General features: G+C 42.3%; 1 protein-coding gene across 3 annotated transcripts in view; it reads left to right on the forward strand.

The window, feature by feature from the left end:
• Nucleotides 1-26,385, forward strand: part of DNMBP (dynamin binding protein) — a 62,940-nt gene extending 36,555 nt beyond the window's left edge. The window contains exons 5-17 of one of the 3 annotated variants that reach the window (XM_063306973.1): nt 15,726-15,919; nt 16,535-16,634; nt 18,626-18,773; nt 19,039-19,056; nt 19,583-19,782; nt 20,398-20,528; nt 20,643-20,747; nt 20,993-21,121; nt 22,218-22,550; nt 22,905-23,087; nt 23,607-23,805; nt 24,128-24,561; nt 25,051-26,385. In XM_063306973.1, the coding sequence (XP_063163043.1) occupies nt 15,726-15,919; nt 16,535-16,634; nt 18,626-18,773; nt 19,039-19,056; nt 19,583-19,782; nt 20,398-20,528; nt 20,643-20,747; nt 20,993-21,121; nt 22,218-22,550; nt 22,905-23,087; nt 23,607-23,805; nt 24,128-24,561; nt 25,051-25,236 (2,360 nt within the window). In that variant the 3' untranslated portion in view covers nt 25,237-26,385. Of the gene's footprint in view, nt 1-15,725; nt 15,920-16,534; nt 16,635-18,625; nt 18,774-19,038; nt 19,057-19,582; nt 19,783-20,397; nt 20,529-20,642; nt 20,748-20,992; nt 21,122-22,217; nt 22,551-22,904; nt 23,088-23,606; nt 23,874-24,087; nt 24,562-25,050 lie in introns of those variants that run through there. The other 2 variants (XM_063306974.1, XM_063306976.1) reach the window with 2 other exon arrangements.
• Nucleotides 26,386-26,500: the final 115 nt, after the last annotated feature.

Below are 26,500 nucleotides of genomic sequence, written 5' to 3' on the forward strand. Positions count from 1 at the left end.
CAGACTGTCATGAAGAACTCTCCAACTGTCATGGAGAAAATTTATCTATGCGGTCACTAGGAGTTGAAAACAACTTTATGGCACATAATCAATCAATCAACTCTCAGACAATTCCAGACAACTTACATTTTAAAATATAAAATTAGTGCTAAGGAAATGTTAAATCAGTTATGACATAGAACAATTACCTGGTTCATACATAATGTTTGGTTAACAGTTTTGTTAACCGGGACTCGTTGAATAAATCACAGCGTGTTAACAGATTGTGCTAAACCACAAACACATTATATTTTAGGACCAAGTGTAAACCAACCAATATCCCTTTTGGCTGCAATCTTACCTTAGTTTGTCCTTCCCCAAACTGGTGCCTTTTGGATGTTTTGGTATGCAACCCCCATAATTTTAAGCCAATTTACTTGAGAAAATTAATTAGCTTGGTTTCTCATTTACTGGTGAAGCATTTAATTTCCCTTGCTTTGAAGCTTGCTTTGCCTGCTGCTTTGAGCTTGTTCTTTGCAACAATAGCACTTGCATACCTGTCTTACGAGAGCCAGTCTGGTGTAGTGGTTAAGGCACCAGGCTGGAAACCAGGAGATGGTGAGTTCTAGTCCTGCCTGAGGCACAAAGCCAGCTGGGTGACTGTGGGCCAGTCACTTTCTCTCAGCCTTGAGAAGGAGGCAATGGCAAACCACTTCTGAAAAACCTTGCCAAGATAACTGCAGGGATTTGTCCAGGCAGTCTCTGAGAATGGGACATGATTGAACAGGGAAAAAAAAAACTGACTTACAGCATGTCCATTCACTTTGGTGCAGTTTGTTTGGGTTAGCTATAAGGAAGTTATGTTTACTTGCATTGAGAAATGGCTTCCATTGAGTTTTCCTTTGCCTTTAAAGCTAGCAGCATCTTTAAGCTACATGGAAGTCATGTCTGATCAAAGTTGGTAGCTTTTCTGTGTTCTGTGCTAGAAACCAGCCCAGTTTTCCTGTTCAGCCATTGTGCTGGATGCATGCCATGTGTAGTGCTGTAAGCAAATGTTATTGTTCTTTTATTGCCATCAGTGTGCATACTCAAGCAAAAGGCTAGTCCTTAACTTCTGGCCTTCTTTATCTTAAATCCTCTTATACAGGCTCCTTTGGAATATGAGTGTAACAAGGCATGGGTTCAGGTTTGAAGGCAGAGTTGTGCACTAAGAACATGGCAAAGTGTTCCAAAACTGCTTATTATCAACCAGATCTCAGATTAGAAAAGGAAAAGCTTTTTATTAAAAAGCTTTTTATTATATTTATTTTATTATGTATTACAGTGTTTTATAGTTCTATATTTTTATTTATGTTTATTGTAAACCGCCCAGAGTCCCTTTTGGGAGATGGGCGGTGATAAATTTGATTAATAAAATAATAAATAAATAAATAAATAAATAAATAAAAGCAGAATTAATTTTGAGGAATAATCAGCACTAAGGAAAAAAATTATTTCTTAAGCAAAGATGTTGCAAATTCAGCAGTTCAAATTAAGCACCATTTTTGGTCTAAATTGACACAGTTTCTGCTAATTATTGAAAGGGCTAAATAGGTATGAAAAGCATGGAAGCTCCTGCTCCTATTTCAAAATTTACACAAAAGGACATTTCAGAAGCCATTGGCTCTAGAAATGTGCTTGTAAAAGGAATTTTAAATGGAAGATGGAAATTCTCTGTATATTTTACAACTGTACCAAATTGCCATTGCAGAATAAGTCTGACTAGCATGGACCCATCTTCAGTGGTTGTGGCAGGGAAAAGATGGCTATAGTATTAACAAGTAGATAGATGGGTAGTGAATTATTGGGTGGATAGTGATATCCAGTACAGATGTTCAGCTTACCATAGCTATTTTTCTCCAACCAGAGCTGGGAACCAAAGTTGACTCCTGGCATTCTTAATGGTTAGAGAAAACATGGAAAATAGGAATTCTTGCCACCAGATAAACTAAACTGATCAGTGCTAATAAGATAGCTGAAAAAATCAGGTATGGAGAACTAAGCCTTAATCCTGCCTTCTTTAACTGGTGTTCTCTGATATACTGAATGATTTTTTCCATCATTTCTCAGTCTGCACAGCCTTTGGAGGGCACCCTGTTGAGGAAGACTACTATCACTATTTTTTCCCTTGTCCATTCTAACCCCCAAACCTGACAGTGAACAGACGGGCAGGAAATCTAACTTGCTTTTGTTTCTGAATCTCTGATCCCTAAGTCTGATTCACAATTTATTTAGAAGACAAGTTTGCAACTTGCAACTTGAGTTTCCTTGTGAATGCTATGTTTGCAAATCCAGTAATTATATATACTTTGGGAAGTTATTGGTCTTGCCTTGAATAGACACCCAATAGGCAAGTAGCAAACGTATCTCCTGTATAAAATGGATTAAACCAGTCTTCCTCAACATGGTGCCCTCCATATATATTGTACTCAACTCTCATAATCCTCTGGAGTTTACATATGAAGGGCATCATATTGGGGAAGGTTTTAAGTAGGACCACCAATACTTTGTACACATAATACAAAAGCAAGAGTTACTGGAGAAGACCTCGATGCTTGGAAACATAAAAGAGAATAGAAAAAGAGGGGGAGAAAAGGCAAAGTAACCAGATGTGATTACTGATGACCAAGCATAAGTTTACAGAAACTCAGAGAAGCAGTTACTGCAATCAATCCTGATGAAACAATGTCCATTGGGTCACAATCACAAGTGTTTGAACAATAAACCATATCTAGGCTGTGAAATACAAACCAGATGACCACAAGGTGAAAGCCAAGAGTTAGGTTTTCTGTTTCTCTTAGCTGTCCCAATTTTTGCAGTTTGGTAGCTGTATTTTAAGTTGCCTGGTTAATAGTGTTGTATAAACCCAGTCTGTATATGGAAGAAGTAGCTATAACATTAACCTCTAGAGGACGGAATTGGTAGGTTTCTTCAGTCCCCTTTTCCATCATGGAAAGAGAAAATTGTGGGGAGACATGATAGCTGACTTCAAATATCTGAAGGACTATCATGTAGAAGATGAGATGGACCTGTTCAGTGCTGTTCCAGAAAACAAGAAGTGAGCTTAAATTATAAGAAAGTAGATTTTGGTTGGATAATGAGAAAAATTTCTAAATATTAAGAGCTATTCAACAATGGAACAGACTTGCCTCAGGAGGTGGTGAATTCTCCATCACTGAATCTAATTAAACAGAGGCTGGATGGCCATCTGTCAGGGATGTTGTAGTAAAGGATTCCTGTACTGGGCAGAGGATTGACCTTAATGATTCCCAAGGTACCTTCCAACCAGCAAACTATGATGACACCAAACTGATGACATGCACATGATGGCAAATGTTGTGCTTATACACTTGCATCTTGACTTCTGACACATGTAGGTAAGTCATGGCAATTGTTTGATCATGTTGTAATACGTTGCATCCTTTGCCACCTGCCGCATAGACACCCATGCTTCCAACCTATACATCTTATAACTGTGTGACTTCAGGGATCTAAAAGCAGTAATTTACGTTGCCTATGTTCATCTGCTACTAGACACACACACACACTCCTATTATCTCATTCCACTGTATGATAGATTATTACCGCCTCTTAATACTCATCTCTTGCTTCTGCCTTTACTGTCAGTTATACATTGCTGTGTAGACAGTGGCCTCAGTATGTGCTTCAGGCTACCAAAAAAAATTGCTTACCTTCCAATACAGGGAATGTATTGGGACCACATCCTGTTAGTCTGCCCAGAGTGAAATCTGCAGCCTTTGACCTGGACCAGTGATTTTTCTTGGAATTCTGCTTCATTCTGACACAATGGAGTATCTGCTTTACTTTCTCTGTAGTTCATTATTATGATTATTGTTGTGGTTATTATGCCTTTAATTTGTCTTTCCTTTTACATTTCTCTGTCATGTATTTCTTGATTTTCTTTAGCCCAAGAAAAAGGTAGCTGTGGCTTGAAATACTGTTCTGGCTCTTCTAATGTTTTAGATTGCAAAGTGTTTGGTCACACCTTAGTCATCTCTCATCTGAGCACAAGAAAAGAATTGTGCTTGATTTTCTTTGTGAGCATATGAATATTACCCTTATTGGTTCCTTTCTGGACAACCTGATGTAAGTTATTGCCCTTAATCTTTTCTCAAACTGACATTTAATCCTCCTATATCTGTTTGTCCATCTGCCTCTGTGCTGTTTAAACCTGTCTCAGATTTTCATAGTTCACAGCAGCTAAAAGGCTGAAAATGACTAATGAATCTCCCCACTTCCCCCCATGCAGCATTCCAGAGGCAGCATTTCAGAGCTTAGTTTCTGCTGGAATAACATAGAACATTGACACTTACATTGTATTTGTAAACTAAATCCTAATTAGAGAGAAAAAAACTCAGTTTTAAGGTGATAGAAAAATATATACTACAAAATAAATCATTTAATCACAATTCTGATCCAAGGTCCACAAATAGCAAAAAAACTGAATTATGCAACTGGTATTAATGATACAAATGAAGCTAATTTATTGAATAGGTTTAATTTCTAATATTTCTGTTTTCTCTAAGGAGTATAAAATAAGTTAACTCCTAAATTATTTATTCAGTACTACAATTTTAGCTAGAAGCCTGTCATTTGAAAAGGAATTTAAGTATAAACAGACTTCTTAAAAATATGGATGGCCCAAGTACTAATCCTACATTAGACTTTGAGAACAAATATGCAGATTTCTGAAGGTTCCATCCAGCTAAAGGTTCCCTCCAGCTCTAATTCTTTTTTACTGTTTCCCAGAAATTCAAATATTGTTCCTTCTACTATCTGAAAGGTCTCCCTTCCAAAGTTCAGGGAGAGAGATTTCCAATATCAAGAAATGTTATTCTTTCCAACCCAAAGGAATTGTTTCAAGGGGGTCGGGATTTTCTCTGTTTACCTATCACTGTGATAACACTCTGAAAACAGAATAGTACAGAACCAAATTTGGTATGGAAGGAGACAACAGCAAAAGAAAAGATCAGGTTTGAAAAAGGCCAGATCAAACTGGGACTGTGAAGGAAACAAATATCCTGAAAAGTTATCCCAGTCCCTGTGGGAGACGCAGGTGGGCAGTGGCTTGAAATGTAGGCAGTCGGTCCATTCTAAGCTTCCTTCTTGTCATGTGACCCAGAGCACATACACACATACAAGGGATTGGAAAAAATCCAAAAGCCATGTTCTGCATGTTTTAGCCACCTTGGATTTTTAATACAGTTTTTGACTAACCATTAGTTGCCCGGCACCTACACAGTCAGAGTATTCCAGACCGTCATATTCATACATACGAAAACAATTTTGCAAGAAGTATCCATGGTTTCTGTTTGTCAGATGTGTCATATTTGTCTGGATTAGTTTCAGATAATATAACCTGAAGAATTGGGATGTAGCCAATAAATAGGTGTGACTATTACATGAGAGTTTGAGACTTGCAAGTTATCACTAATTTGCTTGCAAGATCTGGCTAATTTTGGGGTAGGATGGGGAGAATTATTTAAGATGGGAGTAAACACCACCTTTTAGGAGAAGGTGATTCATTTATGTTTTGGAAAAAATGGGGTAAAAACAAATTTTCCAATACCCCAATATAAAAAATTCTACAGAGCAAATCACGTCTTCCCATATTGCCAGCTCATACATTGCGCTGAACCTAAACCATAACATGCTATGTGAACACAATCACTGTAGTTTATAAACCAGTTTACAGCATAAACACTGATTAAACAAACCATAGCTTAGTATGGGTCTTTGTTCTTTAAGATTGATTTGCATTTTTAATATGCTATAAACCACTCTGCAGTCTTTTTAGAGGCATATGATATGTAAATTAAAACTTTTAAATATAAATATTGAATTATGGAACAGTTCATCCAATGAAATACTTAAGATTCACAGTCTACTAATGGCATATTGATCCTTTATGAGAAATTACTGTAAGCCTGTCTGGTATGTCTGCCCTGTTTCTATATCGTTCTAAAGTTGGTTTGCAAGGTTGAACGAAGAATTTTGCTGAGGAGCTGTGAAAGAATGCACCCATGCATGCTCAGAAACCTTGCCTGTGAATAGGGGGATGTGATGCAAGATAATTTCTGATAATTTCCTTGGTGAAGGATTTTCTAGGAAAAAGGTGCTCCTAAAATTACTGAGCCCACCTCATAACTATGCATGACCCCCAGCTCAGAAAATCCTGTTAAAGCTCTGCTCGCTAACAGCTTTGGCCTTTCCCCTGCTTCGCTTGAGTGGGGTTCCTGACAGGTTTCTAAGGGAGAATGGCCATTGGCATAAAAAATATTCCCTGTCGTTGCAGCTGAGGAGAGCAAACACTGCCTGGATTCACAGGTTACACCAAGCCTGCCTTACCCAACCTCGTGCCCTCCAGGGGTGGGATGCAGCACTGGGGAGAACTGCACTTCCCCAAACAGGGGAACGGTTTCATTAATCATAGTTATTGAATAAACTGTGGTTTATTCAGTTAACCACAAGTGGCTAGGTTGGGACCAAGTTCAAGCACACACAAGGCTATATAAACCATGGCTTTGTAAACCACTATGGTCATCTGCGTACAACACAGCAAGCCAAAAACAAATCATGCTATGGCCAAATACTGTATGAGCCCAGTCGTCCTGTGAGTACGATTCCTTTTGTAGCTGAAAGAATACCACGAGGAAGGGTATTAACAAGTGTGAAGGAACCCATAGTTTTGCAGAAGTAGAAAAATAGTGGAGGAAGGGGAAATCCTAAGAATGAATCAGTAGGGTGGGGAATTGGGGGAATGGGGAGGAATAAAATACAATATCCTGGAAGAGAATGTTGTGGGCTAACCTTGCAATATTTGTTGCAGATTCCAGTTTCAGGGGCCCAGAATTACATCTTGAGAGCTACAATCTATTGATTCTTCTGGGTGCCCACCCCCTCTCGCGCCTGTGCCTCAGCTTCGGCGGAGGCTGCTGCTTTGTCTTCTTGTTTGCTCTGCTGCTTTGAGGCAAAAAGCAGTGAAGCTTGAAACAGAAACTTGCTTTCAATTAGATATTGTGCCAGTGTGCATGTCATGCCAATGGAATGTTCTCTGGGTTGTAGTTTTCCTACACTGGGCTGAAGCCCTGGGAATTTTTTTTTTCCCCTGCAGATGCAGGAGTTACTCTATTGGGTTGCGCCATTGTTTGTTTCCTGATGCCTCACATTGTGTGTACATTCTAGTGTGGACCACACCTTCTTTGCCTGAATTTCTTATACAGTGCATTTGCTATTGGATCCCTGAGAAGGGGAGGTATATGCACAGAACAGCAAATGCTAGTAGTCTATTGCTTGGAAGACAGTGCAGAAGGCTGCTTCCATTTGGCCTTCCAAGTTCACATACCAGGTTGGGTGTTTCTGTCTTGTCTTTAATTGATGGAATCTTTCCAAGACTTTTTCATTAAAGAAACCCTACACTGGGTGTGGAGCCTACACTCAAGACTGCCTTCGGAAACTGCTGCCAGATTACAATGTTGTTGCAGGACATTTTTAACACAGAGACTGTCTTCTCCCAGTAGTTTGTGCCCATCTGATCAGATCTAGTAGGGGAGGCGCCCTTTGAGTCCCATCCTTCAGGGACCATGGTGTTGTGTCTTTTCTGTAGCTGTGCCTCTCCTTTGGAACAGCAGTCCAGCTAAGGTCAGATGAGTACCAAACCTGTTGACATTCGGGATCAACATTCGGTACTGAAAAATTACTGATTGCACTTGTTGATAATCTCTGGTGGGATCAGGATGGTGGTGATGCATCCATCCTGGCCTTCCTGGATCTCTCAGTGGCTTTCAGTGCCATTGATCATAGTATCCTTCTGCACTGGCTTAAGCAGTTAGGAGTGGGGACATGGTGTTGTGGTGATACTCCTTCCTCCAGCCCTAGTTCCAGCTGGTGGTTTTTTTTATAGAACTTTATTAAGATTTCAAAATACAGTTAAAATACAAAGTACAGAAAAACTTGAATATAAAATTGAAAGAAAAAAGAAAAACTAAAAAGTGCAAGAATAGCAAGAAAAAATAGAAAGAAGGTAACTTCCAACCTTCTCCAACACAGATATAAATGCATATTATAATAGCTTAATCTTTTACTGTTAATTAAACCCTAATTAACATTATAGAAAAATAACAATTTAATTGTCAAAACCCAAAATCAAAACTTCATTTTTTTCAGTTTCAAGCAAATAGCCCAAAAGTGGTTCCCAAGTAGAAACAAATCCAGTCACAGTATTTTCTCTTATCAGTGCTGTCAATTTTGCCATCTGCGTCAATTCCATCAACTTCACCATCCATTCATCCACTGTGGAAATTTGTGCATCTATCCACCTTTGTGCATATAAAAGTCTTGCTGCTGTTATCATATACAAAAGCAAAATCCCAACTTTTCTTTCAAGTTGTTGGTCCATCAAGCTCAAATGAAAAAGTTCTGGTTTCAGTTGTATATTGACTTTAAGGATCTTTTGAATTATAATACATATTGTTCCCAAAATTTCCTGGCCTTCCCACAAGTCCACCAAAGATAATAAAAGTTCCTTCACCTTGGGAGCATTTCCAACAGACATTTGGTGCCCCTTTATACATCTTTGACAACTTATCCAGGATTTGGTTCCAATTGGTGTTGATAGGGGCCTTGGGGCTCGATTCTCTGCCTGGCTCTGTTTAATATCTACATGAAGCTGCTGGTTGAGGCCTTCAGCTTGGGTTGAAGTACCATCAATATAATGATACTCAGCTATACATCTCTAACTGTGGCTGATGAAGTGATGCTGTCAAGATTCTTTCCTATGCTCAGAAGACTGTGGGATCTGGATGGGATTCAGCTTAACCCTAGCAAGACCAAATGGCTTTGAGTTTTAGGTGTTCCCAGATCTGGGCACCTCCCATCATTAGTTCTGGAAGGGATAGCACTTGACCAGACAGAACCAGTATGCAATTTTTGAGTCTTTCTGGACTCCTGGCTTCTGTGTGAGGAGCAGGTAATAGCAGTGGCCAGGAGGGCCTGTGCACAAATCAATCTTGTGCATTAATTGCACCATACCTTGGTTCCCTCCCATTTGGACTGTTGCAACATGCTCTACATGGGGCTACCCTTGAAGATCACTTAAAAGTTACAACTGGTCCAGAATTCAGCAATGTGGGTAATTATGGGCACATCACAGCATGCCCTCATTAACACCACTGTTTTGCAAGCTGCATTGATTCCCAGTCAGCTTCCAAGTGCAATTCAAGGTGCTGGTTATCATCTATAAAGTCTGTCTTGGTGCAGGGCTGGGTTATTTGCAACAGTACCTATCTCTGATTATTTCTACCCATCTCACAAGATCTGATATAGTGGGAGGTTGGGATGGCTCCGACTCTGCAGGCCTTTTGTAAGGCATTGAAAACTTGGCTTTTCCCTCAGGCATTGGTCCAAGATGCTAGGTGAGCCCATCTTTAGGGGTTATTGCTTTGAATGAGATTGGCCTCAGACACGCTACATTTTGCGGAGTCTTTTGTTATTATTGTTTTAACCTATGTTGTTTTGTGGGTATTTTGTTATTCTCATTTTAACCTGACATTAGCTGCCTGGAATCACATTCTGCTATTGGAATGGGCATATAAATGAACAAATAAATAAAAAAATACATACCACCAAGACCTGGATGTTCTGGAAATCTGATAGCATGGCTGGTCCTCTCCCTACAGTAGGCAATTGTTCCTGTTCAGTCTGTTTTCATGTGTTAATGGCTAGGAGGTTTTATGCTTGGGACATGGGTTATTCCCCCCTACCACACCTTTTGTATTATTGTTTAAGATGCTCAGAGCCCTTTTGGAATTAAGCAGCCTATAAATTCCAATAATAATTAAATAAACAAATGCAGATACATTTTGCTTCTAGGTTGCATTTGTTTCTTGTGGTAACTATGAGCTAGGAACATATGTATTGGGGTCTAGTTTTTCTGGCAAGGTATTTATGCATGTTCCCTATCAAGCTTAGACTGTGATGGGGAACATGCACTTTTGCATTCCTATCTGTCATACAGCTCTTGTGAGAACAGTGTTTTTGTCAGAAAAAGTTTGCTAACAGGAATTTTTGTTTCTATAAATTGAACAGGTTAATTCTTTGCTTAATCTTCTGTGAAAGGACTACAATCCAATGTCTAGCTACACAACAAAGACCATATTTAGGTTCACAGCTTTACAGCTGGTGATTCCTTCAAGTTGTGTGAACATGGAACTAATGCACCTACTAAGTTTCTCTATCAGACAGCTGTTAAAGGTGCAGGAACTGCCAAGAAAAAAAGTGACAGTTCCATTTTGTGCAATTTGTGTAATTTCTGCATTTTAAGAGCATGCCATTAATAAAGAACCCAGGCATTGAGGGAAAAAGTAATGTGAATAGGACCAACATTGGGCAAGATTTGCAGAGGTAGGCAACATCTTCTACATGCTATTGGACTAGCAGCTTTGTGATGTCTGAGTAGTGGAACAGCAAAGGATAGCAATACTTGGTCCATCCTCCCAGGTTACATTCCGGCAAGAGGAGGGCACTAAGGGAGAAGGATTTGGGAGGTATGGACAGAAGGACAGTTATGAGGGAGGCTCAGAGTCCAAATCTGGGAATACCTTCCCTTGCCCAGGGAGACAGCGTAAGAAGAATTTTAGCTGGTATTATCAGAACAGGGATAAGTGGATCTGTTTAACCCCCCCTTTTAAAAAGTTGTTTAATCAAGGCCAATTTGTTCCTTTGTTAATCAAGTGTCTATGGTATCCTGTATCTTCCCCATATTCCACCAGGTTATCTTACCTTAGAGAATTAAGGAGTTTCTAAACCTTCAAAGGGGGTTAGTAGTGGTGGTGGCAGCAGAGGAAAAGGATAATGAAAGAAAAGGGCCCCTGCCACAAGAGGCTACGCGAAAAGCATTTAGCATCCTAGTCAGAGTTGATATGCAGTAAGAATTCAGGGTCATCATAGAGTTACATATTGGCCTGATTTAAAACCTCCCAAGCAAGATACAAGATATTTTGGTAAGGTATAAAACTATGGACTGAGGCTGTGGCCATTTGCAGATGCCAGGTCTGGTAGAAGGACCAACTGGGGCAAGAAAGTTGTTGACGAAAAGACAAATGCCACTGAGCGAAGGATAGGCCTGTGTGAAGTCACCCGAACTGTGGTGTTCTCACTGCCCTATGTTGTCTTCTGCCTCCTTGCATACAGCAAAATCTTGATGCACATCTATATGCATGGGTCTCTGCCATCAATATTGGTCACTGGCAGTGGGTGTGAGATACAAACGGCATGCCAGTCAACTTCCAGTAATGGAAAACAAGAGGGCAGCAGCTGCCAGCCTCATTGAAATTCAGCCCACTTGATCAAAATAGTGAGATCTGGTACCAAGGAAAACAAACCTGCTGTTGTGCCAGCTAATGCACTGATCTCTACCCAGTGGGTCTGCGTTTTTTGATGGCCTTTGAAAATAATAGCATTTATTGTAAAATGCTGTTGGTAGATTTTCCAAGAGAGAGGAGGCTGTTTTGCAAGTGTCATTTGGAGAACTATTGAGGAGGGATGGCAGAGTTTGCTTTGATTTAGTTACTGATACATTTTTCTAATGAATGTAAAACTTGAGGGAAATGCACTCTGTTAGGATTTCTGGAAGTGTTTGGTTGCTATCATGCCAGGGCAGCAACTTCTTCCTTTAATTTTACACAACTGTATGTATAGGGTGGAGTTAAAAGGAGGAGCCCCGGGAGGGTCACGCAGGAATGCTGCGGGGAGGAGCACGTGCCTTTTTTTTTTTCCTCCTTTTTAAAAGAGTCAATGCCTGGGATTTGCGGGCTGTGGTGGTATTCTGGGACCCAGGAATCTCCTTGTGAACCTGAGCCAGGGGGCTGGCTTGAATTAGACAACAGCAGGTGCATTAGAAAACCAGGAACCGTTTCAGGCCGAACTACCAGGAGCCAACCTGGATTGGACGACATCTTCTCTATGTCTTCAAAGTCCAGGGCAAACCGTTGCTTCTCACGGCTGCAAAAGTAGCTTCGCCTTTTGACCCAGATTTGGCATTGATTGACTTGACGGCAAAACTTGAGTCTGGGTTAGGAAAAATTGTTCTCTTATTGGTTTGGCCAGCCGCGCCCCAGATGGGTTAAGTTGTGCAAGGATATGGCCCTTAGGTCTTTCCTGTTTGGGTTTGGATCCGCCCAGCACTGCCCGCTGGGTGGCAAGCAAAACTTGTTATCCTAGAATCTCCGGGGCCTTGTTTCAGAGGGGAGGAGAATCGGATTTGAAGAACTGGGATGGTCGTCTCCAGGGCTGATATTCCCAGCTCCGGGCTTTGTTGTTGCTCGGATCTGGATAGCCTCCCTCCCCGGGCCATTGAGATGCTAATATCCTAAGAGCGAAGAGTTCCGGCTGCGGGTCAGCTTTGTCTGTCTACCCCCGATTTCTTATCAAAGACCCGCTCCAGTTTGGAGCAGCAAGTGGGGACAAGGATGGCTTCTGCGTTCGGCTTGGTGAGAAGTTTGGGGAGGTGATGGCAGGTAGGATCGGGTGAGGCGTATCGCTGGATCAGGGCTCTGCCCTCGGGGGCTGAAGTTGCCCAAGCCGTCCGCAGAACCGCTGCGCGCTCCTTCTAGGCGAGGCCACGCCTCCCTTTCTCCCCTCTTCCGAGCCGTCCCGGGAAAAAGGGCTGCAGCCTGAGCGCTGCGTACTGTAAGTGCGCGAAGGAGCTGCTCGAGTTTGTAGCACCCTCCGTTGAAGGAAAAGCCAGTGATGGGAGGTCGGGAGCCCTGGAGGCGTTCGAGGAGAGGAACAACTCGTATTTTGTTCGTAGCCGCGGCACTGAGCGCGATTCCCTCGTTCATGCTCTAATACAAGCTCCACGCGTTCAAAGCGCCCCGCGCAACTTTCGAAATGGGCCGCGTCCTGTGAAAGTTCATTTGCTCGGGCGTATTTGCATACGCTCTGTTTTACTTCTTTGTTTCTTCAACAGAGAAGCTTCTTGCTGTACTCAAAAATCCCTAAACATTAATTGCTCCACTCAAGCCTTTCAACAACTATTAACCGTTGTTCTCAGGGTGGTAATAGGATGGGTTTGCATTCTTTTAATGCCCATTGTGCACTGATTGCTTAAAAAATTAAACGAGGGACTGCCAGGCAGTTTCGGAGTTGAGGTGGTATTCTGTTTAGTGCGTTGCTACGAAAAGGGTATTCATGTCTACACTTTCCCATTATCTCAAGTCTCCTTGGCAACAGTTTCATTAGGTCTAGACAAGCAAAAGTCGACACAATAGCGATCCATCTGTTCCACTCCGGGATAGTAATAGATAATGATTGGGTTGCTTCCATTTGATCAAAACTTAGGATATCCTCCCAGTGCCTGATTCCAGTTTTTGGCATGAAAATTTTAGCAAGAATGAAGGAGGAGGAATTGAACACCATTAATACTTCTTGATCCTTTTACATATTTATTTATGTATTTATTTTGTTACTACAGATGGTCATTACCATCCATAGCCCAGTTCCATCTAATGTGAACCCAGGATTGAAAAATAACTCCTGCTGAGTTAATAAGTGGATCTATTTAATCACACTGTAATCCTTTCCTCAATTTCCTTTTTGTTTAACAATTATTGTATACAGTTCTTGAAATACTTCTTGGTTACTTACAGTCAGTGGGGCATGGAATGGACAAAATGTAGGTAGGTGGAGAGGTTGTTTTTTAAATTTTCAAATAGTTTATAACATTCTACTTGCACTTCAGTAGCTGCAGGTTATTAAACTAAAATTTTAATTAAAATTAAAGTAAATTATATCCAGGTTTATGAAAAAAATTGGGGTGACATGCAGTATTCAGTCTGGTACTACCCATTATCAGATTCCATGCATCCAGAGGATTTTATAGTGATTAGAGAGTCACTTCCGTTGTTTTCCACACAAACCTGTATTTTCTATGTTAATTAAGTACGCGGATGTGTGTTTTGCAGTGGTTCTCCTCCTTCCTCCATGCTGGTTCCAGTCAGGGTGTCGGGGGGAGGTCGAGCCCTGTTGTTTATTCGTTCAGTCGCTTCCGACTCTTCGTGACTTCACGGACCAGCCCACGCCAGAGCTTCCTGTCAGTCGTTGCCACCCCCAGCTCCCCCAAGGACGAGTCCGTCACCTCTAGAATATCATCCATCCATCTTGCCCTTGGTCGGCCCCTCTTCAAGCCCTAGGCCCCTGCTATGTGGGGTGCTTCAGGGCTTGAGTCTTTCCCCTCTCCTCTTCAATACACAGGGTATGGTATCATCAGTATGCTGATGATACACAGCTATATATCTCCACCCCTTGCCAGGCAGGTGATACTCTAGGCTGAGTGCCTGGAGGCTGTAAAGGTCTGGATGGAGAGAAACCAGCTTCAGCTCAACCCTGGCAAGATGGAATGGCTCTGGGTTTTTTGCTGCCCCAGGGTCAGGTGATATGTCATCTTTGACTCTGGACAGGCTGGCACTCCATCAGACTGAGTTGGTGTGCAATTTGAGGGTCCTCCTAGACTTATGGCTCATGCTCAAGGAGCCGGTGGCAGCTGTGGCTAGGGGGTCCTTTGCACAGATTTGTCTTGTGTGCCTTTTGTGCCCTTTCCTGGACCAGGAGGCCTTGCTCATGATCAACCATGCCTCGGTCACTTCCTGTGTGGATTACTGCAACACACTCTCCATGAGGATACCCTTGAAAGCCACCTGGAAGTTACAGCTGGTCCAGAATGCGGCAGCACATGCAGTGATGGGTGCCTCTAGGTTCATCCACGTTATACCCCTGCTGCGTGAGCTGCACTGGCTTCCAATTTCCTTCAAGGTGCTGGTTATTACCTTTAAAGCCATAGATGGCTCAGGACCAGGTTATTTGCAGGACCGACTGTCCTTAAGGATATCTGCTCATCTTACCAGATTGGATACGGTGGGCACGCTCCTAGTCCCCTCCCTTAATAGTTGCCATCTTGTAGGGTCCAGGAAGCCAGCCTTTCCCGTGGCAGCCCCTGCCCTATGGAACACCCTTCCCCCTGAAGTTTGGCAGATCCCCACCTTTTTAACCTTCTGAAAAGCACTTAAGACTTGGCTATTCCCCCAAGCACTGGAACAGAGTGAGATTGATGAGATGAACGTGTTGTGGACTGCATAGGAAAGTTTCGCTTTGGTGCCAGGTCCTTTGGTCTAAATATTTTTATTGTAAATAGATGTTGTTTTATTTTTTGGTTGTGAGCCTCCCAGAGTTTGAAAGAAGATGGGAGGCTATATAAATGAAATAAATAAATAAATAAATAAATAAATACTCTTGATTTAAAATATATTTGTTATCTACAGACCTTAGAAAACCTTGTACCACCTTCCAGGCATAAATCTTGTCAAACTGTCTCTGATACTTGGCTCTTTGCCAATTTCAAGAACTAGAGGACAACTTCCTTTTTCTTTCCTATTTAATTGCTTCTACTAGCACAATCATCACTTACCGAAATCCTCAGACTAATCACAAGAGGGAGAATGCAGGAAATATGTGGGTGGTGCAGCCTGTGTGAAGAGGCTGTGCAGGACTAAAAGACCCTTTTATCTGCTAAATGCCAGCTGATGGTCTTGTGTGAGTTGGATTTGGCTGAGAGCCTTCCATTTACCTATTGCTGCTTTATATTGAGCTGCTGGTTCTGAGTCTCTGTCCTGATGGCCCTCCCTCTCTTTCAGAAATGACCCTGCTGACTTCCCAGCCAGCATCACTGGAGTCAGCAGCTCCTGCAGCCACCACACCAAACCCAGAACAAAGAATGCTGGAGAAGAGAGCAAAAGTCATTAAAGAACTGTTGCAGACTGAACGGGATTATATTCGAGATCTTGATATGTGTGTCCAGAAGGTCCTGGTGCCATTACAGGAGGCACAGGTGAGAGTGATGTGTTGCATTTTACCAGGAACAGAACATAACTGAATCTTACTGAGCCATTGAGTATAGTGGTTAGAGCACTAGGCAGCACTTTTTTGGGGAATACATAAGACGAAACCCAAGCTTGCTCCATCCATCCATCCTATTTATATAGCCGCCCATCTCATGAATATGACTCTGGGTGGCGTACAATAAAAAACAAACCATAAAAAGAGACAAACGTTAAAAACTTTAATCAAAGCTTATTGGGTAATCCTGAACCAGATCATTTGCAGGTTTGGGGAAGAGACAAAGGGCATAAGTATGCTAACTGGAACTGAATTAATTGTATTTGTATAATATTGTATAGAAACAGAGGTCCAGATAGCAGTACTTCTGCGAAAGGAAATACTTTGGTACAGAGTTGGAAGGGCCATTTTCAGCTGTTCTAAGTATCTATACCAGCAATGATGGTACCAGTCTGTGTATTTTTTAGGGGTGTTATTCTTGGTGCTCAAGCAGGATTTATTACTGTTCTGTGGCACTGCTTTATGTTCATGGGGGAAAAGTCACCAAGATGAACTTTCAGAAGAAAACAGTGTGCCCCAGGACAAATAGCCCTTTGCTTCCTCCTAGGTGCCACATGTAGATTGTGAACTGCTGTTTGGGAACATCTGTGGGGTAATTGCTTTCTCAAAGCAGTTGCTGAGCTCCCTGGAAGCTGCAGATGCTGTTGGTATGTGTTTTACCTGTTGGTATTTGTGGGATATCTGAACACTAGACTGGAAGGAAGGAGAGTGATTAGCAGAGGCAAAGACAAGCCTTCCTACCAGGTGTGTGGGACATCGACTTCCAACACTCCCCAGGTACCATGGGTATTGAATCAAGTTTCTAACACTGCCCAGGCTTGAGTTGCACTTCTTTGTTTCTTCCTTCTAGAGCAGGGATATGCTGTGCACAGGGCCAATTCCTTTTCTGTGGCCCTGGAACATCTCTTCCCATAACACAGAGCAAAATAAGTAGACTTAACACACCTGTTTCACTTAACACTGCTCCCAAGCCCTTCCAGAAGGATAGAATATTTTACCTTCAGTCCTTTGGAGTAGATCCATTTGAAGCCATCAGGAAAAAAAATAAAGGTTCAGGCCCCAGTTGCCTGCCTTTATTTTGGAAAGTAGTAGCCAGATACCTTCTCTGAGATGCTTTGTAAGCTTCTATATGATTGGGCTAGAAAAAAGCCATCACCTGCAGCCTAGTCATATGTGGAATTTAGGGGGTGCCTAAGCCAGTCTTCCCTAACCTGGAATCCTCTAGATCAGTGTTTCTTAACCTCAGGAACTTCAAGATGGGTGGACATCAACTCCCAGAATTCTCCCAGCCAGCCATGGGAGTTGAAGTCCACCCACCTTAGAGTTCCTCAGGTTCAGAAACTGCTCTAGATGTGTGGTTTCCAGTTACCAGAACATCCAGCCATCAAAGGTCCCTGCTAAGACCTCTGGGAGTTCAAGTTTACACCTCTGAATGGCACCCCCTAAATTCCACATAGGACTGGGCTGGGAAAGGCTGGTCCAGCCTGCTGACGTCAGTGGGGTTTAACATCCTTGAACTGGCATAGTGTTGCTAATTCTAATCCATCTGTCAAGCAGGACTTCTTTTTCAAAAATTTTATTTGTTGTAAAAAGAATTCTGAACTGGAGGGATTCTTAGTTTCTTCCAACAGGGCTTTTCTTATGTCAGTGTTTGGCTTCCCCCTCCATTAATTTGAGTGGAAGCTGCATTACAGAGCAAATAATAGGCACAGAACTTGTTTCTTTTTATAAGGAACTGCCTGTGAATTGGGTAACTTCAGATGACTTGAGAAAATAAATCAAGCTAGAATAATTCTTGACTTTATATATGGCAGTTGTCCAGGCTTCATCTGAGTTGTATTTTGTCATGTCCAAGATGAGGAGGGGAAAGCAGCATATTTTGAGATAGGAGAAATCCCATCTAAAGTCCCATCCTGATTCTGGTGGCCCATAATTAAAGAATGTGTTGCCTGGTACAATGTTCTTAGACAATATTAATAGTGCTCTTCATTGACCTTTCGGGTTGTTTCCTACCATGTCTGTTACATCAAGAAACAAAAGATTGGCTTTCTGCATTTTTCTTCCAAAGAAATCAGCATTTATATTTACTAATAATCCATAGTCCCTAAAATTCTGAAAACAAGTATGATTCATACAGTACAATGGGGGCACTAAAGGTAGAAAACAACCCATCAAGAATACATTTTCCTTATAATGTTTTGAAGAAGAGTACTAAAATAATCAACACTTCTTAACATTTTTGTAGAAATTGCTTACAAATCTGTATAGCTTGGAATGCAAATTTTGCAACTGAAATTGTGTGTGATGAAGAACTCCACACAACAATCTTTTTGAAACAGGAACAATCTCAAGACAGACCAACTTGCATTTTAGATATGGCCTGGTTCATAATGTTTTATGATTTCCTGGATTACTGGATTTATATTTAGCTGATATTTATACTGGCTTGTACATCTGTTTATATATTGCAATATTTTGCTTTACTGTTTTTAAAAGATTTTTATTGTTTTATCACTGAATTTAATGTTTGAAGCTTAGATAAGTCTTTAAATCAGTGTTTTATAAATATAAGCCTTTTGGTTCTTTAATATAAGCCATGTGGTACAGCCTATATTAACAATTTACTTCTGTCCCTAAGGACCAGTCTTTCTGGAGCTGCGGGCAGAGCTAGAGGCTGTGTATAAGGTATACTGCCAGAACCACGATGAAGCTATTGCACTTCTGGAAGCCTATGAAAAGGATGAAAGGGTGCAGAAACTTCTCCTGGAATCTCTGGAAATCCTCAGGTAAAAGAGCAATGTGGGCTTCTGAGCTGCTTAGACAAACTACTGATTTGTGCTTGTGTGGTATTTGAGACTCTGCCTCATGAGTATACTTCCTCCTGGCATGATTGTGACTCTATGGATTGAAGGGGGGGGGTGCATACAGTGGCTGCTTGGGATTTCATCCGTTCATTTGACTGTAATTTAGTAGCTGCAGGACAATAAGAGAATAACTGCACTCTCATCATCTACTCTTTCTTGCTTTTTCTTCCTGCTGTGGGCCTGCCAGGAGTCTATACACTCAATGGTAAGCAGCTTTTTATACTATTGGCTTACTTGTTTATGTGTTTGAAGCAGCAGCAAGGGATTTGGAAATGTAATGGGGGTGAGCCATTTGCAGGAGCAGGAAAGAACTGCAGGAATCATTTGCACACTCGGGATTCAAAGCTGCAGCCATATTAGCCTGCTTAGACTGAGGACAGTGAGATAGGGTTGGGGGTGGCAAGATGAATAGTGTAGCTGTTGAGCGGATGCAACTAGTCAACAAGTGGGTATTGTTACTTTAGCTGAAGGAAGATGCATGTAAAGATTTTCGGAATTTGGTGTGGATGGGATTGCTGGTGCCACATTGTTGCTGGGAAGGACTGTTTGTTTTTTGGGTTTTTTTAGCAAGAAAATAGCTTGATAGATGTGGAATGACTTGGATGCAACAGTTTAGAATATAGACAGAAGTTGATTTTGAAAGTGGGTGATTACGAGAGAGTGGTATTTTTAGCAATGGAGTCTGGATGTCACCTGATTCTGTGTGATCCTTTGTATTCGGATACTGTCAGGGGTGGCACCAACTATATCGACCTGGGCTCCTTCCTGATCAAGCCTGTTCAGCGCGTGATGCGCTATCCATTGCTGCTGATGGAACTCCTGAGTGCTACTCCTGAGTCTCACCCTGATCGTGCTCCTTTGGCAGCTGCTGTCTTAGCTGTCAAGGAGATAAATGGTAACCTCAATGAGTACAAGCGTCGGAAGGATCTAGGTGAGCTGCAGGGCAGCCAGCACAGGAGGAATGGGAGGGGTAATACAATCAATGTGGAAAAGTGGGAAGGGATCATCATCGCTGTGCGACGCTGCGTTTGAAGATTGTCTGCACAAGGTGTGGCTGCTGTGAAAAAAGACTTGCTTTCCCCACAGCAGTTCTCAGCCAGCCTGGGATTGTAGCTTTGAGTTGCATTTTTAGCAGACATGAAATGGGCACCAAGTTGGGAAGGCTGGGTCAAACTGAGACTTGTGTGCATTGAAGTCCACACATCTAAAGGGTGCCTGGGTTGGGAAAGGCTATTCCTGTGGGTGTTGGGAGTAAAACAGAAAGTCCACTAAACTTTAATATAACTATGCTTAATTAGCAGAGTTGTTAATGCAACTGTGTCCTGTGAAAGAGAGATAGGTGCTCTTAACTGTCAGGAAGAAGTTGTGCTCACTAGCTTTGATTATGTTCTGGTTTAGAAGTAGTGCTCGGGAGGAATTAGAATGAGTTAACCAGGAATTAGTACCTGGGATCTGTAGGAAAAAACCCAGGAAAGCACAGTCCTAAGGCCAGCTAGCAACTGCCCAGCATGGGGCTAATTCTGTCTCCTACCTCATTATTTTTCAGTGCTGAAGTACAGGAAGACTGATGATGACAGCCTAATTGAGAAGATCTCCAAACTTAACTTCCACTCTATCATCAAGAAATCCAATCGGGTCAGCAGCCACCTCAAACATCTCACAGGCTTTGCTCCCCAGGTGAATAAGAGTTGACTCTGCTCACATGCCTTATGGTTATGGCAAGGATTTGGCACTGTAGGAACCTTTGCAGTGTTCATAACCTCTCTCCCTCCCCTCACCTCTGTTTGACAGCTCAAAGATGAGGCTTTTGAGGAGACTGAAAAGAATTTCAGGATGCAGGAGCGTCTGATTAAATCTTTCATCCGGGATCTTTCCCTTTACCTTCAACATGTCCGGGTAAATAAGTCTTTGTGCATGCGTATCTATGTGTCTGTGTGGAGGGGAAAGAATACCTTGAGAAGGATTGTGATATCAGCCATCTGAAAAGGCTGAGGACTGGCAAAGTAATGGATTGGAAGACCCTGCCTTGGCTAGGCTTGTGTAATAGTACCAGGGCCACAGTTCAAGACCGTCTGCTTCTAGAGCTGGTTGCTATGGAGCATGCCTCAAACCAGCTTATGCTTATATTTCTTGGCCCTCAGGAGTCAGCTTGTGTCAAAGTGACAGCAGCATTGAGTATGTGGGACCTGTGCATGGAGAAGGGTGGTGCTGAGTTGGAGCAGTTCCACAAGGTTCATCGTTTCATCAGTGATCAGCTGTTCTCTGATTTTGTGAGTAAGATATTTCTTCCTTTCTTCCACATGAATACTTAGGTAAAATATCTACTATCAAGAGACATTTGGAAGCGAGTTCTGTTTGGAAGAGATTAAACATTCTTCTTTCGTTAAGCAGTTGACCTAACTGGCCTTTGGCTGTAATAAAGTGTCATCTAATCATCCTTCCTCAGCCTACTGCTGCCCTCCGAAGTCTTTAGATGACAGGCCCCCTTTTCCCAATTCCCTGGTCATTTTGGTTGGGACTGATGGGAGTTATAATCCAAAACATCTGGAGGGCACTAAGTTACTACTACTACCACCACCACCACCACTACAGGCAGATTACAGAATTCCTAGAAATATTTAAATGTTCCTTAAAAAAAAACATAAAATCCCTAAGAGCCAGTTTGGTCTAGTGGTTAAGGCAACAGGCTAGAAACCAGGAGTCTGTGAGTTCTAGTGTCGCCTTAGGCATGAAAGCCGGCTGGGTGACCTTGGGCCAGTCCCTCTCTCTCAGCCCAAGAGCCAATCAGGCGTGGTATGAGAGCTCTAGTCCCGCCTCGGGCATGAAAGCCGGCTGGGTGACCTTGGGCCAGTCACTCTCTCTCAGCCCAACTCACCTCACAGGGTTGCTGTTGTGGGGAAAATAGGAGGAGGAAGGAGTTCACTGCCTTGAGTTATTTATAAAAATAGCAAAGGCGGGAGAAAAATCAAATAAATAAATAAAACACTTTTGACAGCGGCTGGCTCACAGTTTACTGGGACAAGTGATACGGTGGAAAGTGGGGAGGAGAAAATATTTCATGGTGACAACATTTCTGGTAAATGTAGGAGATCTTGCATTTAGGGATTAAGGATAGAAAGGACATGGGAAGAAATATTTCCCGTTAAAAACGATATGGGAAATGCAGATGCCTTTGGTCATAATGACAGTATAAATGAAAGGGCTTACTTTTGTTAATGGAAGGATTTTTCTGCAGCAGGATGGATAAACCCTTGCTCATCATCCTACTCTTGGTGTAACTTATACTGAAGCAAGCAAAGTAATCTGGCAGGGTGGGAAAGGCTGCAGTATGATACATAGGTATGATTGTTGCTCTCTGCCTTGCAGAAGAAGCGCGCTGAGCGTCTAGTGATTACTCCTCTGAATCAGCTGCTGAACATGTTTGCTGGGCCTCACAAACTGGTGCAGAAACGCTTCGATAAGCTCCTGGATTTCCACACGTGCACAGAGCGTGCTGAGAGGCTGAAGGACAAACGGACCTTGGAAGAATTACAGTCCGCACGCAACAATTACGAGGCCTTGAACACCCAGCTGCTGGATGAGCTGCCCAAATTTCAATGCTGTGCCAAGGAACTTTTCACTAGCTGCCTGCGCAGCTATGCTGAGGCCCACTGTGACTTTGTACACCTAGCGCTGCAGGAGCTGCAGCCTTTGCTCTCAGTAAGTACACAGAAGCTGTGAGTAGCTCAGCATCGCTGGTGCTTTCCATGAGGATGGAAGGAAAGCGCGTGATGCTTCCTGGTTTCCTTCCCCAGCTCTTTCAGATGTATGGCACGTTTTCTCTGAGCATACAGACCTCTAAAATGAAATGCTCCTTGGGGGAGATCCATGCTACAATTACTAATACCGATTACCTCTCACTAGCATGGAAGGGAGGAAAAGTAGTCCTTGCTGATTTGGAACGGTAGCGTCATCTTCATGATTACCTTGAATATAGCGGGTTGTTCTTGAGCAGAATGTACCTAAGGTTGTCCTTTTCTGGCTTGTGGCTAATATCACTTTCCTCTGTCTCAGCTGCTGCAAGTGGTTGGTAGGGAAGGGAATCTTGTTGCCATCTTCCAGGAAGAGCATAGCAGAGTCCTTCAGCAACTGCAGGTCTTCACCTTCTTTCCAGAGAGTGTTGCTGCTACTAAAAAACCTTTTGAAAGAAAAAGCCTGGAGCGGCAGTCAGTGCGAAAGCAACCCCTTCTGGGCATGGTGAGCTCTGTGGGAGTAACAAGAGGTGGAAGGCTGTCCTCTAGAGGTGGAATTATATCATTAACTTCAGTTTGATCAGAGTAGAGACTGGTTGGGGGCTTGATGCATTCATGGATTCTTCCTGCTCTTGAATGTACGTAATAAGCAGAGAATCTGTGGAATTCATTGCCATCAGATATGATAATAGCCACCAATGTAGAAGGTTTTAAAAGAGGGTTAGATAAATTCATGGAGGTTCAGGCTATCAGTGGTTAGTCACTGGCTGCCCAATACCTTTCAAATCACAAGTAGTATACTTTAAAAACTCACTGTTGGGAGCAACAGCAGAAAGTTCTGTCATCCCAGCCCTTCAGTCTGTGAGCTTTCAAAATGCAATGCTCCAGCTGTATATTGGACTACATGAAGCTCTTTGTCTGATTTAACATGGCTGTCATGTTTTAAAGATGAGTCTCAGCGAAGAACTACAGATACCTGGGTGCATTCCCTTCCCCTTCATTGGAGCTGTTGTTTCCCTTATAGCCCGGCTACATGCTACAATCAGATGAACTGCGTGCAGCCCTCCTGGCCCATTATCCTCCTGAAAAGCTATTTCAGGCTGAGCGTAACTTCAATGCAGCTCAAGAGCTGGATGTGTCACTATTGGAAGGGGATCTTGTGGGTGTTCTCAAGAAAAAGGATCCTATGGGCAGTCAGAATCGCTGGCTTATTGACAATGGAGGTGAGTGGAAATCTGCCTGAGCCTCAGCCATCTCTTACCTAGGACCCGTTCCCAACTTCATTATGCTTGTTTGGTCTAGTGGTTAAGGTGCTGGGCTAGAAACTAGGAGACTGAAAGTTCTAGTCCCACCTTAGGCATGAAAGCTGGATGGGTGACCTTGGGCCAGTCACTCTCAGCCCAACTCACCTCACAGGGTTGTTGTTGTTGTTGGGAAAAGCGGAGAAGGAAGGTATGTTCCCTGCCTTAAGTTATTTATAAAAATAATAAAGGGATAAAAATAAGCAAATAAATAAATGTTTTCTTCCTTGCCCCATTTCTACAGTGACCAAGGGCTTTGTGTACAGCTCCTTTCTGAAACCTTACAATCCACGATGCAGCCACTCAGATGTCTCTGTGGGCAGTCATTCATCTGGTGAATCTGAACACAGTGGTTCTTCCTCATCCTATGGAATCAGTACACCCAACAGCATCCTGAGCACATCTGTTAATAGCTCACAGAAAGCTCCACAGGACTCTGGCTTCCAAAGCAATTTCATTAATTCTGTTCAGACTCTCTCAGAGGTGGATGCTGTTTGCCAGCTCCAGATGGGTCCCACTGTGGAATCTGCACAACCATCCCGCAATCCTCCATCATCCCGGCGATATAGTAATCCAGATGCACAAAATGGGCACCAAGCCCAGTACAAGGCAAGGCCAACCCCATCAGTGGACAATGGTAACTCTAGGCTGAAGAGCAGTGAGTGCATGGGAAATCAGGTGAGTGGGACAGAAGTATGTGTAGACACATGCTTTTTGCTCTTAATGGCCTCATTCATGTATTTTAAACTTTGTTTAATCATGGCTGACCAAAAGCCAGAATTGACTGGATTCACACATTGGACAAAGCCAAAACAAGACAAACCACATTCTGCTTTAGAGTTTGAACAAGACCGGTTTGTCAGTTCTGAATTGGCTAGCTAGTTTCTATAGCTAACATCTCAGAAATTCAGTGTTTTGGATGACTAGGAAGAATTTAACATAGCCCAATACTTTGCTTAAAGAAATGCAAATTTATATATATATGTATTTCCTCTAGAAACAGATATTCCACTTCTTTAAAAAAAAGAGATCCCAAAGCATTTTGTAAGCAAAATGAAAACAATAATTTGGGAGATGTATGGTGGCTCTGATTGGTACAGAGTGAAGATTGCGATTGATTTTGTCCTGTGTTCTTTCTCACTTCCTTCCTATACTTTCTGCTTCCAGGTCTATTATGCTCTTTATACCTTTAAGGGCCGCAATTCAAATGAACTGAGTGTAACAGCCAATCAAAGACTAAAGATCCTGCAATTTGAAGACATAACTGGCAATCAGGAATGGTGGCTAGCAGAGGCACATGGGAAACGGGGCTATGTACCATCCAGTTACATTCGCAAGACTGAGTACACGTGAGATGCTGGATATGTCATAAACTGGTGCTTTTATCACTACCATGCAAGGGCATACTATTGCGTCCACTGCATTCCTCTGAAGGTTTAGATTTCGATATATTTCTGTGGGGAGTTGGATCTGGTTTCTAACAAAGTTGAAATGTAACACTCCCATGCTCTCATTGTGCAGCCCGAGCGACAGCCGTCTTCCTCTTAGCAGTGCTGTGTGGAGCTCATTTCCATTTGAGGTAGACATTTAGTCCACTTTGACTAACTGGATTGTAAACTAGCTGGAGACCATGCAACCGAGAGAGGAATCTGACAAGTGGTACAAGAGCATGCAAAGGGAGCCAATTAAGATAATGGGAGTCTTATTAGTCCAGTATTTCAGGAGGCTTACCAGTAGGCCCTTAAGGCCCAGCCTTACTGTTATCCCCCAGCAGCTGGTGTTCAAAGGTGTAGTACAGCTGAACCTACTAATAGTTACAGCAAATAGCTGTTGGTATTTCTGCCCTTTGTGAAACCATGTATCTTCAGTCCTGTAAGGAGTGAGCCTAACAGAAAGTCAGGCTTCACATTTGCTTTTCTCCAGAGAAGCCTGCTGGATATTGACCACCAAGAAGCAAGTATTCCATGAGTTATTTCCCTGTCTCAATATTAGTTGACATTGTTTGCTGTTGGGCAAAATAGTTCTTTTGCTCAGCCTTAGACAGGTTTGGTGCTCATCTTGTATGCTGCAGTATCTGAGCAAGGGCAAGAATCTGCCGTTCTTTTGTCCCCTGTCTCAGGTCAGAACTGGAGGGGGAGCATTTCTGTTCTGGGAGAAACAGCAGAGTGTAAAGGCTGCATCTTGATTCCTGAGTAACATGCTTGAGTTGCTGTTGTGTAAATAAAACATATTTCTCAAATTACTTGTATTTATTTTGGACAGAAACAATGCTCCTTCTCCTCGTATACAAATTTATTTTCCGTGTTCAGGAAATTTTACTCGAGGCTATTGGGAATGATTATAAAAGTTTACTTATAGGTCCAGTGATGACTGGTAACAGTATATATCAAAAACTAAACAAAAGAAACTTATCTGACAAAGACTCTAGGCATTTTGATAAGTCCAAAATAATTCCGGAACCTTTATGACCATTTTTTAAAGAAAGACCAAAAGGTTGAAAATAATCTCTTAGTAGCCTGCTTCACTATGGTATTTCCCACTGTTGGGTTGCATCTCCTAGATTTTCAGCCAGCATGGAGGACAATAACTCAGCACATCTTGAAGACACCAGATTGGA

Source organism: Candoia aspera, chromosome 6 (assembly GCF_035149785.1).
Source record: "Candoia aspera isolate rCanAsp1 chromosome 6, rCanAsp1.hap2, whole genome shotgun sequence".
Classification (NCBI taxonomy): domain Eukaryota; kingdom Metazoa; phylum Chordata; class Lepidosauria; order Squamata; family Boidae; genus Candoia; species Candoia aspera.